A 19,384-nucleotide genomic window follows, 5' to 3' on the forward strand; every position below is an offset into this window, starting at 1 on the left:
ATCGTAGGTCGCAGAACAGGCCAGTTAATTTCTCAGCCTTGTGGCCTGGCTGCGGTGCGTCATAATGAGAGGAAAATGTGGGGAAAAGAAATCGAAGGGCTGACTTTACAGATATTGCAAGGGTAACAGAGCCACGCTGCGCAAGAGATATGAAACGCATTTCACGGGAACAAGAGGGCCAGAAATGGTGACATCTGGACAAGAAGAGGGGAACAAGTTAGGGATGAAACAAAGTTGGCGAGTCAAAAGTTTGTCCAAAACTATCAGGAGTTCAGAACTGACAAGTTGACAGTAAAGGGCAGAATTATTGTCTCCTGAAGCACAAAATGAAAGTATATATATATATATATATATATATATATATATATATATATATATATATATATATATATATATCTTTTTCTTCTTTCAAACTATTCGCCATTTCCCGCATTAGCGAGGTAGCGTTAAGAACAGAGGACTGGGCCTTGAGGGAATACCCTCACCTGGCCCAATTCTCTGTTCCTTCTTTTGGAAAATTAAAAAAAAAAAAAGAGAGGGGAGGATTTCCAGCCCCCCGCTCCCTCCCCTTTTAGTCGCCTTCTACGACACGCAGGGAATACGTGGGAAGTATTCTTTCTCCCCTATCCCCAGGGATAATATATATATATATATATATATATATATATATATATATATATATAGGAACCCATAAAGTAGTTGTGAGTGGCGCACGGTAGATAAAGTGCCTTTGTGGATAACTGTGTGTATGACTGTGTGTGTGTGTGTGTGTGTGTGTGTGTGTGTGTGTGTGTGTGTGTGTGTGTGTGTGTGTGTAACTGGGATCGTTACTGTCATTTGTTTCCTATCACTACTTTGCCTCTTGATGCATATGGTGAGAAAGCTTTATGTATTCGCGAGTTTCAGCCACTTATCCTTACATTTTTATCATTTACGTAGACGCATTTTCCTTTTTTCGCTTTGCATCTTGTTGCCCGAGTCCACAATCTCTTGCCTAACTCCTAGTTGTGCCCACTTATCCCTGACGCTCTCCTTGTATCAAAGAACTATTTTGTATTAACATCCGTTTTAGTCTCCAGAAATTCATACCAAATCTATCATGTCTCTCCTTATTCTTCTTTCTTCACTCGTCTCCTCGTACCTTATTTGGGGTAAGAGTGCGTGTGCTCAAGGTGGCAGCAGGGAGAGTGCGTGCGGCAGAGGTGGTGGTGGTGGTGGGGAAGAGTGAGTACGTGTGACTAGGTCCGCAGTGCGTGGTGGTGGTGTGGTGAGGGCCAGTCTCTCACCTGACCTCGTGTCGTCAACACACCACCACCAGCTCCTCCTCCGTCCCCCACCTCACCTTACGAATGATTCAGACTCACGCGTGAGAATTTTACCCTTCAGGAATTCTGAGCGAAGTGACTCCGCCGGGGTAGGTGTAACGACCCACAACCACCCGTTAACCTCTAAGAACCTTTGATGACCTCGCGAATAAATTACGAGACAGCGAAATAAATTTTGTCACTCCCTACGTCGCTCACCCAGCTGGAGCAATAGTCCCGTCCCTCTGTTCCTGGAACCTAGTGCCCCTGCTCCTGGAACATACTGGCCCTGTTACTGGAACCTAATGTCCCTGGTACTGGAACCTATTGCCCCTGTTACTTTATCATAGTGCTCCTCCTACTGGTACCTAGTTCTACTACTGCAGGATCCTCGTGTACCTGTGACTAGTACTCGCTAGGCCGTGCTCGCCGGGGATGGTGATCGGGCCAACCCTTCGCCTCAAGAGAAAGAAGAGGAGAGGTATGTGTACTGGCCTCAGTCCCTCCAGGCCTTGGTGTAACTTTTTAATGTATCTTTTGTGTGTACGTATGTACTCCGAACATATGTACCATCCATAATGGACGGTACATCGCAACACTAGCACAGCGACGATACCATCACACACATCGGGTAAGGCTTGGCTTCTCACCTTTCTGGCCTAAGAAGAGACACTGCTTTTCTAATCCACGAGACACTGGCTGTGGTGGTTGCACGTGCATCATCAACAGTACGTGTGTTGGCGTGTTTATCGTTGTGTTCAGTCAGCTCCAGCTAGGATGATGTCCACTTTGTTTATACACTCACATGTGTTATCATTATGGTCACTGCTACTGACATCGTAATTGTCATTCTTATTCTTATCATAATTATCAAACTGTTATTGTTATCGTTATTGTTATCACTATCATTATTATTATTATTACTATTACTATTATTACTGTATTCATATTCATATCATATCATCAAATTATCATTATCCTAATTTTCATCATATTTATCACCATCATCATCATTACTGTATCATCCCTGGAGCTATTGGAAAAGGAATATTAGGCAGGTATCTCCTTCATGTCAAAGAATGTGAGTAAGAGGGACGGGAGTAAGAGTGGGGAGGAGTGGCTGGTAAACCCTCCCCTCTTGTATTATCACTTTCTAAAAACAGTCACAGCGGGAGGACCTGCAGGGGAGGAGAATTTTTATCTCGAGGGTTCAGGCTGAGGCGTCTGGATGTACATTATCATAAACAGGATGAAAAGAAGAGAGATAAGCGAGAAAAACCTGGATGTTCTGGTGCTAAGCGAAGGCAAGGGAGTGTTGAGGGAGTAAAGTCTAGTGGGAGGGCCAGAGGGAGGGAGGAGAGGCGTGGCTTTCCGAACAAGAAGGAAGAGCTGTCGTAGCACCGTGATATGGAAATAAGGTCAAGGTCAGTGTGGGTGAGGCGAAAATATGAGTTGTCAACTCATGTCTTTTAGAGCAATTCCAGTGTTTTCCAGGACCCCTCCATGCTATATCACTGGTGACGGGGTTATTGTGTCTTCCACGGTGAAAAACACTTTTGAACTTGCGATTTATCTCTTGGCATATGTTTGGATCAGTTCAACTAGCAGCTCTTCCCTTGTGAATGCCTCAGCATGATTTGATGGGTTTTTGACTTTTTCAGTCCTGGTGAGATTATGGAAAAGGTTTTGTTTATCTCCTGCCTTGTCCACAATATTCTTTTCCAAGTTTCATTGTTCGTGTTTCCTTATCTTGTCCTACTGGTTGTTTCCTCTTAGTTCCCCAGTGGTGTAGGTACACGTTAGGTTGACACCATAAAAAAGTGAAGAGCCATATTCAGGACTGCACTTTAAAGAGGTTTCCAGAAAAATTTTCTCACACACACACACACACACACACACACACACACGCGCGCGCGGGCTTCCGTGGTATAGTGGTTAGGGTCGCTAATCATGATGCACGCAAAGGCCCACCAGAGTTCGAATTCTGGGCGCGACAGTCGGCCTACAACCAACCCCAACTGTTCGTCCTTCCCTCGGGGCTGGTCGATAGTTGGCGTCCTGTCTTCAGTACAGAAAGTAAAACTTAGTATACTGAAGGGTGAGAGACGGGGCAACACTAGTGTACGACACTTTCTCTCCGTAACACACAGACAGAAATCACATAAAACTAAACCCATCTTAGCTCTTTGTGACATTCAGTGTTGAGAGTTGAGTGCTGTGAACATTAAAGGTTCAGAAGGTACATACGTACTTCTGTTGTCCGTGAGAGCCAGTCTACCGACCAGCAGGAGTATTACCAATATTAGGCGTTCTCACGGCATGAGCATCTGCTGACCCATCTGGGTCAGTGTTTGTGCTGGTGTTTCTGACTCGGTGAATTTCTCTTCTGTGACGAGAACTGACCCCAACAGGAGGCTGTCAAAACCAGCAGTGGCTTTGTTACGCCCCAGCAGGAGGGTCAGAACCAGCTGTGGCTGTGTTACACCCCAGCAGGAGGGTCAGAACCAGCTGTGGTGTGTCACACCCCAGCAGGAGGGTCAGAACCAGCTGTGGCAGGTGAGGGAAGCCGGGTCGATGCACTGTAAGGTTGGTCCTATCATTAACACAACGCTCAGGAGGTTATTTAATCAATACATCCGGACAGGTCCCAGGCTGTGGAGGCAGATAGTCCGGAAGGCCAGTATTTGGCCACAGTCCGCCTCTCAGAGAGTACTCCAAGTCTGACTGAATAAAGTGGCCCAAGCCTGACACTCAGTAACGGATATCGTCAAGTGATCGCGTGATGCCTAAACGTGTTCTGACGACGTACGATAATCAGAGAAAAATATGGAATTCACTGAATCCATTTATCGGTCAGGTTCGACAGGTCGTGGCTGCAGACACCACTGGGTCAGGCCCGAGGCTCCAGGTTACCAGGTGATAGATAGAACATCGAGACTTGACTCTGTCCAGTCAGGTACGAGACCTCATGACCTGCTTGCCTCTCCCAAGCCTGGGGGCTACCTTGGGACGTGGATCAGTCATGGGGGGTCACAGACGGCTGTCCCCCGGAGCGTGGGTCAGCCACTGTGTACACTGGCAGCTGCTCCCCCGGGGCGTGGGTTCAGCCAGGGAACCAACACACTGGCGTACGACCAGTGTCACGACCTCACAGTAGCGTGGCGCGGCTCATGATGCAGTCCTGATCGATCTCTTGCGGCGTGTGTTACGACGGGTTGGGTGGAGGGGTTGGGGGGGGGGGGGGTGAAGACAGCCTCTAGACCGCACGTGACGGTCAGGCAAGACGCACACCGCAACGCATGGGAGGGGCGTGGGGTAATGGTCGACATTGTCAGGTAACCTATCCCCAGAACTCCTCCTCAGGAGATCTGTATGGCAGTGTATGGGAGACAAAGCTTTCCAAACGAAGGCAACAAAGATGGTACCTGATGGCTAGCTGAGCAGCAGAGGTGGAGGTTACATGCCATAGATTTGCTTACCACACAGACAGATCCCTGCGAGATCCCACTGGTGCTGCTGGCAGTGCTGTATGTATAACACAAACTGATGCGTTCGACCAAGAACAGGGAATCAGGGTCAATATTTGGGCATCCACAGTCCAAACTGAACGGATTGATATCCTTATGACCCTTCTACTTATTGACAGCTCCGAGACAGGTAGACAGGTTGTATGTGATTCTCTTCTCTCATTAACTACAGTACATTCCCTTCTGCAAGACTGCAATATGCTGGCGTCTAAAGCGCAACACAGGAATAAAGAAACTATCCATGACGGGATCAGACTATAATTTCTCCTTCACAAAATGGGCTCAGAAGACAGAGCAAAGCTGGTGAAACAGGAAAAGTTTGTGCCTCGAAAGATGTAAACTGGTCATCACTTGGCTCTACCGACGAGGAGCGTCTAATCAATCATACAGAAAGACTCAAACAAAATGTTGTTGATGCCCGACCCTGGCAGGCCTGTAGATGATTGTCAGTCATGGGAGTTGGTCCCTCCTGCTGAACAGAGCCAATGTTAGCCTTACCATCATGACTAACCTCTCGCCCTGCAACGTTATGTGCTTGAGTGTTGTACAATCAATGAATTCAGAGATAATTCCTCTCGGACACTACTACAAGATATGTGTCATCATTTCATTCATAACAACGCTCTACCTTAAATGCTTAGAAAGTACCCTAACTTCGCCTAGTGTCAATAGTTCCCTCGTTATATATCATGTTATATAACCCAGTTCACCTTGTAAACACTTCATTCACCACATAAATTGCTGAATAATTCATGTATCGTTGCCCAACCCTTGTTCACCTTCTTCTCGTTATGTACACTGTGATGTAATTCAGTCATCTGGTCCCACTCCCTCGCCGGCTCGCGCACTCAGTGTCCTTCTCTTGCCTCCCCGTCCACAAGATGGGCAGGAGTGAATCATAAAAATCCGCCGTTCGTGGCAAAAAATCAATCAGACCCACAGCAAGACCTGCCAGGGGAGCCACCACGAGACCCACCACAAGACCCACCACGAGACCCACCACAAGACCCGCCACGAGATCCACCACGAGACTCACCACGAGACCCACCACGAGACCCACCACGAGACCCGCCACGAGATCCAACACAAGACCCACCACAAGACGCACCACGACACCCGCCACGAGACCCACCACGAGACCCAGGACTACCTCCGTCAGGCGGCCCAAAGTCGTCAGGGAATCGTGACCTGCAGCAGCTGGTGCCACACGCTCCTCGAGACTGTGTTATCTAACTCACAACATGCACCTGGTGCGCTCTCTCTCTCTCTCTCTCTCTCTCTCTCTCTCTCTCTCTCTCTCTCTCTCTCTCTCTCTCTCTCGTTCTTACATCACCTCCAAAATTACTGACATAATATGTGAGCCTTACGTATGAATGTGAATATCCACACATAACATTATCTTAACACCGTTCGTGTGGACAGAATACCTGAATATTAAAAAAAGAAGCTCACGAAAGCGAGGATATTGACGGAATCCGTGTGTGTCCACGGGCGGAATGTTATGTGTCAATATTTGGATCTACACACAACCCTGGAAGTAGTAAAGGACTTCTACAGATAACTGGCTCTCCATGTCTACAGCTACACGCCGTCAATATATCTGCGGGACAATGGATTTACCTACGAATGAACTTCCTTGGAAGTAAAGGCATCTCAGAAAGAGTAAAGTCCATTCCATTCCACGCACATATTTTTCATTTCCACTTCAGGAATGTCATTCAGACGTTTTCCTCTCTTCTTAATCCATTATCAATCAACTGCAATAATTGCACAATGCTCATGAGAAATCTAGTTCAATGCAATATGCATATTTCACGATACCGCAGAGCACATTTGACTAATTATCCAAATGTAACGAATGAGGGTAATACAATTGTAATATGTGGATCAAAATAGTCTGTGAACTGAAACTTGAACATTAACCTACTACGGTGCTATGACATAGAAATAAGGTAGAATTACGAGGTACTAAAATAAAATAAAAGTGTATATTGGTTGTTAGATATCAAATTATGAGATGACCTGTTTGTAAATTGAAAAACAAAATGAATCTCACGTCAACGAGCTAGATTTCCAACCAACTTTAGTTTACCCTTACCTACCTCAGAGCTACGTTTTCTTTGAAGTTCGTCAGCACAAAGAAAACAAACTTTCACTCGTAACTTAGCTAAAAATGAATCTTTCCTTTTACTTTCCTATGACGATTATCAATATGTACTATCAGAATACGTCTTTCGTGAAAATATGAAAATACATCAATCAATAAGTTTTCAAATATGCCTGTTAACGTTATTTTTCTTATGATGAAGTTTCTATTAAATTCCAATTAAAGGACATAAATTGTAAAACTAAATATCTTGCTCTCAAAAGAGAGATATTCTGAGAGGAGCCAAAAATCAAAAAGGGTTGCAGGCCTAATGACCTTCCTCATAGGTCACTGGCCGTTAAAGCCAACAAAAAGAGAGATGTTCTGATGAGAGTCGTAAGAAGTGCCTAAACAAGTCGAATCCAGGCTGACATATGTACAATCTAGCCCTTCCCAATGAGGAAAATCTCCCTTTATATTTCTAGGTCTCCACGTGTCTTCCAGCTACAGCCGCAGGTCCCCTGTAGCCTCCTCGGATAACGGTCAACTGGTGGCCAGCTTGAGGGCGCTAGTTGGTGTGGTGGTTGTGGTAGCTGTGATGGTGGTGGGTGGGGTTCACCTCTCGCGCTTCGACGCCTCCCACTCCATACCAGGTAATGTCCTCCATCCCGATCCCCATCATCCTGCACCCTACAATGTACGGCTGGTGTATAGATATAACGAAAAATACGACACCTAATCTCTACATCTCAGAATGTACCTGGTCCCCACGTCTCACTACAGCACCCTATAGTAGCCTGGGCGTTAAACACAACATGAATGGCGATAAAGATGAAAAAAATAAAGAAAATACTTTTTTCAGTTATTGTACTGTAAGTATGACTAACTGACACATCAAATACCTCGACAGAATTGGATCAGTTTGTCGCGGTCAATAACACCAAGACGGCCATGACCAAGAAGTTGAACCATGTGCAGTGGCTCAGTTTGTCCGATAACAAATCTCGTCCCATCGAGACCATACAGCTGAACTACACGAGGAAGTCTAGACGACTGTGGCCCGAGGATCCTCCGTGTTCATGGTAATTGTTTCGTTGTGGTTATCTGTTTGTGGGGATCTACTTCTGCTTCTATTAGTTCTTACTTCGTTACTACTTTCTCTCTTGCACACACACACACACACACACACACACACACACACACACACACATACACACACACACACACACACACACACTAGTGGTCCCCACGAGTGTAAAGCTCCCTCCCCATACGGTTATACACACAGTCAACTTACAAGGACACCTGTACATACTCCAAAACTGGTCTGATACATAATGAAATTCAACCTAACTGTAATGAGGATGGGACACTATTAGAGAAAGCCTCAACACGAATATGATATGTACTGAAAATAGATGTTGACCTGGTATACGAGGGTGAAGACGAGGTTGCAGTCATGCTGAGTCTGCAGCGATAATGAGGTGGGCAACGAAGATGCCTTTGAAGTCATTATATGTTTATCGAAAGTGCCTAAAGACGGATTAAGTAGCGCCTTCCCCAGTAGTGAGCATGGTGGTGAGTGGCAGACCAGAGGGAGATACAATGGATTCGCTCGCCCACGTTAGCGTGTCTGGTGATAAACTAAATCTAACAAATTTAGAGTAAGGAATGGTATTCTCTCTCTTTGTTTACCCTTTCCGTGTCTTCCTGTTTTCCGTATCCACGTGTCATCCTTTGTGCGAGTTGGTCTCCGTGTTTTCCTTGACTATGGCTGCTTAACCTCCTTGTTCTGACCCACCTGATCGTATTTCCATGACTCATCTTGTCTTTTTGTCTCCGTGTTCTCCTGCGACATCCTCATCCCTGCGGCATCCTTACCCTCCCGCTCCTCCTGATGGTGTCCACGTCAACGTGTTCTCCTGGTCCCTGTGATGTCCTCCTTGTCGTGTCTCCTGGCCCTGGACGTCTCCGTGCTCCACACCTCCTTATTGACGTCTCTGGTGCTGTGGGCGTCGTGCATGTGGTGGTGGGTGTGGTGAGTCAGGGCTGAGGTGAGGTTCGGGATGAGGCTGGGGAGGGTATGGCTCCTCTCCTTCCCTCGCTCTGGCAACACATGGACCCGCTACCTCCTGGAGGCCGCTGCAGGAATCTTCACCTCGTCCATCTACAACTCCAGCCACCTGAGGACCCTAGGTGAGTCACCTTCCCGCCTAATAGTACCCACGACTGCGATTTTGTTCTGAAGTAGAGCTGCCGCAGAGAGAGAGAGAGAGAGAGAGAGAGAGAGAGAGAGAGAGAGAGAGAGAGAGAGAGAGTAACCAACAGTATAGAGCATAGAATGGAACGTTGGTAATGTAACCAGCACTTCCTCCACAGGTTACCTGGGTGAGGGCGAACCCTCTGATAGCGGCACCACATTGGTCGTCAAGACGCATTCCCTGGCACCCCTCACCCGCCACCCTCACCTTCCCGTCGTCGCCCTCGTCAGGAGTCCCGCCAGGTAAGTCACGTGCCCCCCTCCACGCCAACTACCGCACTTTTCAAGCCTCTGTTACTAAGATATTTATTTCGTGCACACGAAATGTTCTCAGTTACACACGACCGTGAAAGGTCGCTTGTTCAAGCACTTATAATTCAGGTGCTCATCTGTTCATGCACTTATATCCAAAGAATTCACCTCCCGAGGCACGTATAACTCAGGTGTCCACCTGTAGAAGTGCTCATAACCTAGGTGTTGGCTTGCATCGAGTCTTCATAACCCAGATGTTCGCCCTTGAAGTTCATTCTAATCTCTTCAACTAACAGCTTTTTGCTTTTTCTTCCTTCCCATGAACCACCTTCCTGACGGTGCGGACGTGCATGTACTGGTCGCCAGAGCAATCCTCTCCTACTGGAACTACAACAACATAGATATGAAGTGGAGGAAGTTCGCCGGCTCTGTCAAGACAGCTTCTTATAAAACCACAGGTAAACACCCGTCTCCCACCCCGCTGCCTGCCATGCTGAAATCCTCCCCGCGGACTTAGTTCAAACTGATCTTGAGGCCTGCCTATTCAATTCCACTGTTTCTCAGTGATGCTTTTTGAAAAATCTGGTCGTCTTTTTCATCTCTGGATTTTGTGAAAACTCATCACTACGCATGTTTCCTATGATATACCAAAGACATTTTCTTAAGAGGAAGTCAAATTCATGATTATTGCAGCGTATGTTTGTTACTAACATTAAAGCACTTAGGTAGGAGTTGGGCACCATTTTCTATCCGACCTCACATTACAGGCTTCCATAAGTTCGTGTGGGAGAAGCTGGAGAAATGGAGATGGACCTACGAGTACGCCCTGAGGAACACAACGCGCCTCCACCTGATGTACTACGAGAACCTGCGGGAGGCGCCCCTGAGGGAAATCCGCGCCCTCCTCGCCTTCCTTGGGGTGAAGCCCTCGGAAGCCCGGCTAGCCTGCCTGGCGCGCCATTTGGAGGGCGGCGTCAAGGGCGCCCAGCGTGAGGTCCTGCCTTACAGTAACTGGGAGATGGTAGACATTCAGGGAGCTGTGGCCCAGGTAGACTCCCTGGCACGAGAGCGCGGGTTCCCTCCACTCCCAGACTACAGCCGCTACAAGAACTGATCAATGATATATCATCGGACTCTCTGAAGGAGATACAATGTTCATACTGTGATAGGCAGCAGCAGGAGGACAGATGTAGCGTCTGTTGTACCCCATCCCACCCATCCCGAGTCTGTAGCCTCAGTAGATTAAAGACGTTTGTATTTTGGCTTGATAAAAATTTCGCCTCAAGTCCATGACTTACATTATTTGCGCCTCCTTAATTACACTGACAATTTGCAGGTTTATCCTCTCTGAATAATCTGTATACCTTCTAATTCTTACCACAATAGTCTGTGAGTTTCTTCCTCTACTATCATAAACAGCCTCAAAAGGACCCAATGGTCTGTTGCCGTTTGAATTCCTTTGTATATCTTGGGCACATGGGCCTCTGCCTCTGGAAGTGATACTCTAGTTAGCAGGGAGCGAGCGAGGGAGGGAGGGAGAGAGGTATTGGTGCGCGTCGCCCTCGTTACACTAGTCCCACACTGCCTTGGTGCCGTCACCGCGGCTGCGGTCATAAAAGAAGCCGCCAAGAAAAACAAGAAAAAAACACATTCCTTTAAAATCATCTGTGTCACCTCCCCTGACCGAGAACCTCCACACCCGTGCCTGGAACATGCATAAGGTCGTAAGCCTTAATGGCTAACGACTCCCACAGGAGATTGTTGACCCCGCCCTCCTCCTGCCTCACAATTTAAACATTTCCATAAACTTTTGTGGTTCATTTAGAGAAATAGCTGATCTCAACCTTAGAGGTAGGTAATGTATCTTCAACAATGTTACGACTGACAGACTGCTAGCAGATGTTGGTGGCTTTCATTATACATCGGCTGCTAGGGGTTTACTGAGCCAGTAATCATGATAAAACCATTCAACGTACGTAGTCAAAGACATAATTACAGTCGCAAATCATGAAATTCTTTTGTGGAAAATCCAATACCTTCCAATTAATCAAGACGCTAATAGAAAACGAATCAGTTTTAGGTCTGGAAATAAGTAAAGAAATATTCGAAAGCAAATAAAACAGACTTAAAACAACACATAGTACGGAACATTCCCTGGTCTCGGGCAGGGCGACATGCTCGTTCAGTGTTTGGGAGTTTCAATGCGCATCACTAGATGGTCAAACATACTGATCGTTTAACAGTTTACGCCCCAAAAACGTTACCAAATTTCTGCTATATGCAATCGATAAATCCATTCCTTAGAATCCCTGGCTAGGTAAAAATTCACCCCTTAGATTAGGTTAGGTTAGGTAAGGTTTGGTTAGGTTGGGTTAGGTTTGTTAGATTAGGACGTACAACATTGCTTACCAAAAAAAAAAAAAAAAATGTGGGGTTGTAGCTGTAGAATTACTATAATACTATCTTGTTACCAAAATAATCTCAAAAACTATATCTAGAAGTTATTCCACCTAAATACTTATAAAAGGAAATAGACGTTTCCATATGTCATCTCGTAAAAAAAGAAAATCCTTAATGTAAATACATAAATATCTATAAATTCTACATTATTAACAGAATACATAACTATTTATACTGTCATTTAAGGTCACTAAAAATCACTGAAATCAACACTTGATATAATTAGGTAAAATAACATGGAAAACAACTCACTTGCTTGTGTCCCGTGTCTGGCTGAGGGTCTTGTTTGGCGAGACAACTAGCGTTAGACACGTTTAGAATTCACTGAAGAAAATAATAACCATAGTGCTTACCACGTCAGTCATCCAACGTCATTATAACTCCAGTATATATATATATATATATATATATATATATATATATATATATATATATATGTATATATAGTGCTATCCACAGTTTGATATATAAGTTTGGCCTCCAATTACTGGTTCTTGTTATAAACGTTGTTAACACTTTCACTTTATAAATATCGGTACACACAAACGACAGAGTTGCTTTAGGGTTCTTAGCTCGTGTTTTGGTATACACTGTTATGTAAAGTCCTCACAACGTAACACCAAGATTGATCGAACAATTACACAATCACAGAAGCACCGGCTACATCCTTAACACGCCAGTGCCCTGGGTCGACTGAGGAATGAGGATTGAGGAAAGTTGATGGACGCAACTGCCAAATGTATGATTAATGTCAGGCGACTACCAAAGATTATCATATCTATGGGCGATTACTGATACGGATAACACTGTGCCACATACAACTTTTCATACCCGTGCATGTATATGAAAACCCCAAGAGGGTAAATCTAACGACACGCACAATCGCTTCTCAAAACCCAAGGAGAAAAATTAGATAAAATGGGGTAAGGCGAAACTTCAGCGTGGTCAAACATCTCTTTACGTTTGTCTGACACGGCTGTGCTCTCCTGTTGTAAGTTTGGATATCGATATTAAGATTATTTTTTAAGTAATATTATCATTATCATTAGCAGTAGTAGTAATAGCAGTAGCTATATCATTATTATTATCATTATTATTATTATTATTATCATTATTATTATTATTATCAGCTTTTACGCCCGGCTACGAACCTTGCTTCGATCGTTTCAGGCTTCGAAGCTACGATCATTTATGGCACGTGTGGCCGAACATACTTCAAAATAAAAATCATTCAGTTACATAGTTCTCTGAAGGACAAACTGATTACTACAAATACTTGGCAACCCAGCAGCCTGTCCAATCACTGTAAATACTGCTTTGATTCATGGTGCCGGCCGGCAACCCCTTCGTTAATGTCTATCATGCTGGCTACCGACACCTATGATTCACAACACGGAGACAACCACTCCCTCAGCCTTCAATTATACACATCCCACAGAACACACACACAAGACCACATGATTCGTACGTAAAGGCTGTTCTCCGATACGCAGGAGGGCGAAAGGCATCCATGTCATCACGGTGGATACGCGCCACGAGAGGCTCTCAGGAAGACCTACCTTACCTTCTTAAGAGGAAGGTGAAAACAGTCTCGTAGCTCTACCACTACTAGCCTCCCTTATCTTCACGTATGTGAACACTCGCCTCATCCTAGACTCTTCATACTCACTCAAACACTTTGCTCTTCGTCTCCGTTCATTAACATTTCTTCTTGCTACTTGAGCCATTGATGTTCGTTGGTTGTGTTATTCTCTCGAAGAGTTCTGACACTTTTTTTTGTGGTTTGCGAGTCTTGAGGATTGTATCAGAAGGAGGTCTGATAGTCCATCGTGTTCACTGAGTCCTGAATGTGGCAGTAATCGAGAGGTCTCACTCTCGTTGCTTCCCAGACCTGTAGCGGACGGCGGTTCTTGAGAATGTAAACAAATAATGTAGCCACACAGGAACTTGTGCAGGGAAGGTCAGGTACTCCGCGAGGCCCCGCTCGTCACGACGCACTGATCTCGGAACTCCCACTTCACACTAGAGATGCTGAATAGATTTTTTTTTCATTTTTGCTCTCTCTCTCTCTCTCTCTCGAGAGAGAGAGAGAGAGAGAGAGAGAGAGAGAGAGAGAGAGAGAGAGAGAGAGAGAGAGACCTATTTACCCACACACATCTCACGGATTGTGACAGCCATGATCTCCAGCACGTGGTTTTTGCGAGACAGGATGACATAACAAACTTATTTTCTGACGTATTTATTAAAACACACACACACACACACACACACACACACACACACACGTCTCATCTTGAGAATTTGAGAATTATCTGTATAAGATTTTTTTTTTCTTTCACTTTAACTACTATACTTCTTTCACGTGGAACCTACTGTTTTCACGAAGGAACCTACTACTTTCACGAAGGATTTTTTTCCTGAACGATGATTTTATTATCAAACTCACACTACACAACAATGTTATTTACATTACAACGTAAGCAGATATTGTGTAAACATATATATACATGTACCTACATATCCTGTTTCATACAAAGTAAGCAGATATTGTATAAATACATATACAATATATACATATACTGACATATTATGTTTCGTACAATATAAACAGATGTGTAAACATTATATATATATATATATATATATATATATATATATATAAAGCAATCACAGTACAATATATATATATAAAGAACCTTGATAAATCAACACATGCTTTTAACAGTACGTCTGTATGTATGTATGTCTGGTGGTCATGCCACCACCGCACCGGGAATTTGGTCAACAAAGTATACATTTATTGGTTCTAACTCAAACAACAACTTTCGTCGACCAATATCCACAATGAATGACTGAAAATGAAACAATTTGACAATGCTTAAGAAATAAAGGAAAATTCATTATCATGCATAACTGTTCTATTTTCAATACATTCTTTTCTCGAGATATTTTTTCACTTAAGATATTTTCTTCGATTAAAATTAACTTATAGAACTTTACGGAATGTTTCCCGAAAGGGAAATTACTAATAATATATAACTTCATTATAATATTTGGTCAGAAATTGCAGGAGTAATGTCCCAGGAGAAGCGTCCTAGGATTCATATTCCGGGAATAATATCACTACAGCATGGTCATATCACAACTGGCTAATGTTCTACATAAGTTAAGTAAATATCAAATGTACATATTGCTCATAATGATCAAGATTGTCACATTAACACTCAAACGTTGTGGAAGAAAACGGATGTTTCACGAAGGGTAACTCAAGTGATAGATGATACACATACTTTACTGATCCTGTGATCTAGATAAACGATCCTTCTCTCCTGAGTGAGCAGATATTTACATCATCCTTACTCTATGTACTGCGCACTTTGACTATTTTCTTTCTCAAATCATATTTTCTTTTACGCTAACGTCATTGGTTATATCTTGAATAAATAGATATATTGCTAGAAATCTCGAAAATGTTTTTCGCTTGGTAAATAAAAAGTAATGAATCTATTTCTAACAAACGTTCCTTATCTTGTTAGCTTTAGAAACGCGGCTCCAAGGGTTAAGCAACTGGCGAACGTCTGTGTCAGGGAACATACCAAGAAAAGCATTCATTATATATTACAAGTTACGCGAGTATGGGTCAGTATGGTCTGCGTGTAACTAGCTGTAGGTGTGACTGTCTGTGGATTAAATCGTTAATGTTTATATGACTATCCATGAAGGCGACTGCATTAACCGTTGAGAATGATATTCGTGTCTTGACGATCTTCGATCTTTGGGAAATTTTTGTAACGAATACTCGGAGGGGAGAGGGTGGACAGTATGTGACATCTGTGGTACTGGAGGAAGTGCATAAGGATGACAGAGCGCCTCGTGGAAGAATGCTACAACTATGTGAGGGAAAACCAAAAGTTGCTGAATGCAGTGAGGGGGTTTTACACCAAGAGAGTCAGGCATGTGTGTACAATATGGAAAATTGGTGAAGTTGGATCTTCGGCTTGAAGTAAGACAAGGGTTTATTCAAGGTACAGAAAGTTACCACATTAAGGGGAAAGGAAAAAAAAGGAGAGCGAGTCACAGAAGTGTACTGATAGTGGGCTGTGGTCACCCAGTGGTGTGCCACACATACCACTGTTGCTCTTGATCTGGACTGATACATGCACATGTTCGTGGAAGATGTTAGGGAAGCGAAGAATGAGGAGAAGGACCACAATTTACAAGGGGACCTTGACAAATTCCAAAGTGGGTCTGATATATGGTTGGTGAAGATCAATCGAGGGGAATGCAATGACACACGTTAAGTGAGAGGGTTCGATGCGGCTATCACACATCAGAGAACATAAGCTGCAGGAATCTATGTGTCTGAGAAGGACTTGAACGTCGACGTTGCACAAGAGCCCCACCTCAGAGGAACTACAGCGAAGACAAACTACCACTGGGGAAAAGTAATGCACTACTATGCTGGTATGCTAACAATATACTCTCATTAAACATCACCGCTATGCTTCTATACATTATACTAACGTGATGGTATGTCAGTTTCTATGGTGCATTAGCATATCTTAGTAAGACTTACAGTGTTCATTTATATCAATATACCTGTTGATATGTGGGTGATATATCTTGGTATATCAGTGATTATTCTGATACAATATATTTTTGTCAACAGTATTGGTACATCGGTTAATATGTTACCTGATATGTTGGTACTCCTGTTGATATGATGGCAGATATGTTGGTACACCTGTTGATATGGCAACAGATATGTTGGTACACCTGTTGATATGGCAACAGATATTTTGGTACACCTGATGATATGGCAACAGATATGTTGGTACGCCTTTTGATATGTTGCTTAATAAGTTGGAACGCCTGTTGGTATGTTACCCGATACGTTAGTATAACTATTGTTATCTTGCTTAAAATGTTAGTATATATGTTGATATATTAACAGATATGTTGGTATGCCTGTTAGTATGTTACTTGATATGTTGGTACGCTTGCTGGTATGTTACTTGATATGTTGGGACGCCTGTTAGCATGTTGCTTAATGTGCTGATACGCCTACCGGTATGTTACCTGATATGTTGGTATATCTGTTGGTATGCTACCTGATATGCTGGTACACCTGTTGGTATGCTACCTGATATGTTGGTGCACCTGTTGGTATGCTACCTGATATGTTGGTATGCCTGTTGGTATGCTACCTGATATGTTGGTATGCCCGTTGGTATGTTACCTGATATGTTGATACGCCTGTTGGTATGTTAACCAAATATACTGGTGAGCCTGATGGTATAATACCTGATATACTGGTAAGCCTGGTAATCGTGTTGACTGACGCTGGTACGACGAGTTAGCGAAAAAGAAAATAAAGTGTGGCAACACAGTGGAGTGTATCCACTCGTATGTAAACATTGCGTGTAATATATCAAGAGTTCGCATCACGTCTCCTCTCCAGTGTCAACACCAAACCTATGACTCCATCATGTTGATGTGTAAGGTTTCTTTTGACTCATCGCTACGGCGGGGGTACAACAGAGGTACGCGGGCTTAAACCCCTTGAATAAGAAGGTACAATACCTGAGGACGACGGTACAACCCCTGAGGACGACGGTACAACCCCTGAGGACGACGGTGCGATTCTTGAGGACGAGGGTGTGATCCTTGAGCACGACGGTGCGACCCTTGAACACGACGGTGCGATGGCCAGGCCAATAATAATTTAGGAGCCGTACCATCGTTTTCATGGGGTCGTACCCTAAGACCGTACCGTCGTGGGCAAGGGGGTTGTACCGTCTAGGGCAAGAGGTTGTACCGTCGTGGGTTGTACCGTCTCGGGCAAGAGGTTGTACCATCTCGGGCAAGAGGTTGTACCGTCTAGGGCAAGGGAGGATTCAATCCACGAAATCCCTCATCCCTCTAAGTGTACCCTCAGATTTAAGAATCATTATATATCACAGTCAGTACAACATCTAACGACTAGAAAATAATGGACTTACTAACACACTACGGACGTCACTCCTAACGCACTACGGACGTCACTCCTAACGCACTACGGACGTCACTCCGAACGCACTACGGACGTCACTGCTAATGCACTAAGGTCGTCCCTGCTAATGCACTAAGGACGTCCCTGCTAACCTACTAAGGACGTCACTATTAATGTACTAAGGACGTCACTACTAACGTACTACATACATCACTGCTAACGCATTACGGACGTCAATTCTAACGCACTACTAACACACTACTAACGCACTACTGACGTCAACTACAAACGCACTACTGACGTCGCTAACTAACGTACTACGGACATCACTGCTGATCCACTACAGACGTCACTACGAACGCGCTACGGACATCACATGGTAAGTCTTTTCTGTCATAACACAAGGTAAATACACAGCCGTTCGGTTATTCTTGTTGTCCCATATCACAACCTACATATGTGGTCTAGAAAAGGTTGTTGTGACATTGTGCCCTACATATGTAGTCTAGGAAGGATTATCGTAACAATGTGGCCTACATGTGTCATCTAGAAACGCTTCTGGTAACAATGCGGCCTACATATGAGGTCTAGGAAAGAATTCTGTAACATTATGATCTATGTATGACGTACGTCGTCAAGGAAGGATCAGTAATACACTAAAACCTACACGAACAGAATAGGAAAGACTGCTGGAAGATTTCGGTTGAAAGGAATGGTCGAAGGAGGAGGACCTACAGGGTGATGATGACCTGCAGGAGGACCTACAGGGTGATGATGACCTGCAGGAGGACCTACAGGGTGATGATGACCTGCAGGAGGACCTACAGAGTGATGATGACCTGCAGGAGGACCTACAGTGTGATGATGACCTGTAGGAGGACCTACAGTGTGATGATGACCTGCAGGAGGATCTACAGTGTGATGATGACCTGCAGGAGGACCTACAGTGTGATAATGACCTGCAGGAGGACCTACAAAGTGATGATGACCTGCAGAATGACCTGCAGCATGAAGTGAGACACCTACGGGAGACAAGGACCTGCAAGGTCACCTACATGGTGCTGAGAACCTGCAAATGGTTCTACAGGGTAGCAGAGACATACACTTCACCTTTAAAACGACCTACAACAGGATCTGCAGGTGATGTGGTATGATATACACGTTGGTGTGGACCTGCAGGTCCCCATTGTTGGTGCAGGAGGACCTGCAGGTTGGTGTGGACCTGCAGGATCTACGTGATGGTGTCGGACGAACTACAAAGTGGAGCAGGATGACCTACAGGGTGGTGAGGGCCTGCAGCTCGACGGAGAAATCCCACTGCTGCGAGAGCAGGTTGTTGCGACAGGGTAGGACGAGGACGCCGGAGTGGCTGGCGGAGTCGAGGCAGAGACCCGAGGCGCCGTGCTGCAGACGACGGCCCTGACGCAGCCACCGCTGGGGACACGACGGAAGGTCAGCTCCATTCAGTAGTTATGTACATATGGATGACAAGGAAGCTTTTAC

The 19,384-nt window shown here is 44.6% G+C and overlaps 2 protein-coding genes across 2 annotated transcripts in view; one reads left to right on the forward strand and one right to left on the reverse strand.

Annotated features, from left to right (window-relative positions):
• The first annotated feature begins 1,257 nt into the window (after positions 1–1,257).
• On the forward strand, positions 1,258–10,736 carry LOC139760732 (WSCD family member AGAP003962-like). The gene is made up of 7 exons (XM_071684290.1): positions 1,258–1,785; positions 7,403–7,570; positions 7,828–7,999; positions 8,965–9,113; positions 9,297–9,420; positions 9,796–9,887; positions 10,197–10,736. The coding sequence occupies exons 1-7, from the start codon at positions 1,740–1,742 to the stop codon at positions 10,541–10,543; spliced, it is 1,098 nt and encodes a 365-aa protein (XP_071540391.1). The 5' UTR covers positions 1,258–1,739; the 3' UTR covers positions 10,544–10,736.
• A 1,656-nt stretch (positions 10,737–12,392) lies between these two features.
• LOC139760645 (polypeptide N-acetylgalactosaminyltransferase 14-like) overlaps positions 12,393–19,384 on the reverse strand; it is a 115,272-nt gene continuing 108,280 nt past the window's right edge. Inside the window, exon 14 of the mRNA XM_071684071.1 lies at positions 12,393–19,315. Coding sequence (XP_071540172.1) covers positions 19,157–19,315 — 159 coding nt within the window. The 3' untranslated portion in view covers positions 12,393–19,156. The remainder of the gene's footprint in view (positions 19,316–19,384) is intronic.

This window comes from Panulirus ornatus, chromosome 37 (genome assembly GCF_036320965.1).
Source record: "Panulirus ornatus isolate Po-2019 chromosome 37, ASM3632096v1, whole genome shotgun sequence".
NCBI classification, from domain to species: domain Eukaryota; kingdom Metazoa; phylum Arthropoda; class Malacostraca; order Decapoda; family Palinuridae; genus Panulirus; species Panulirus ornatus.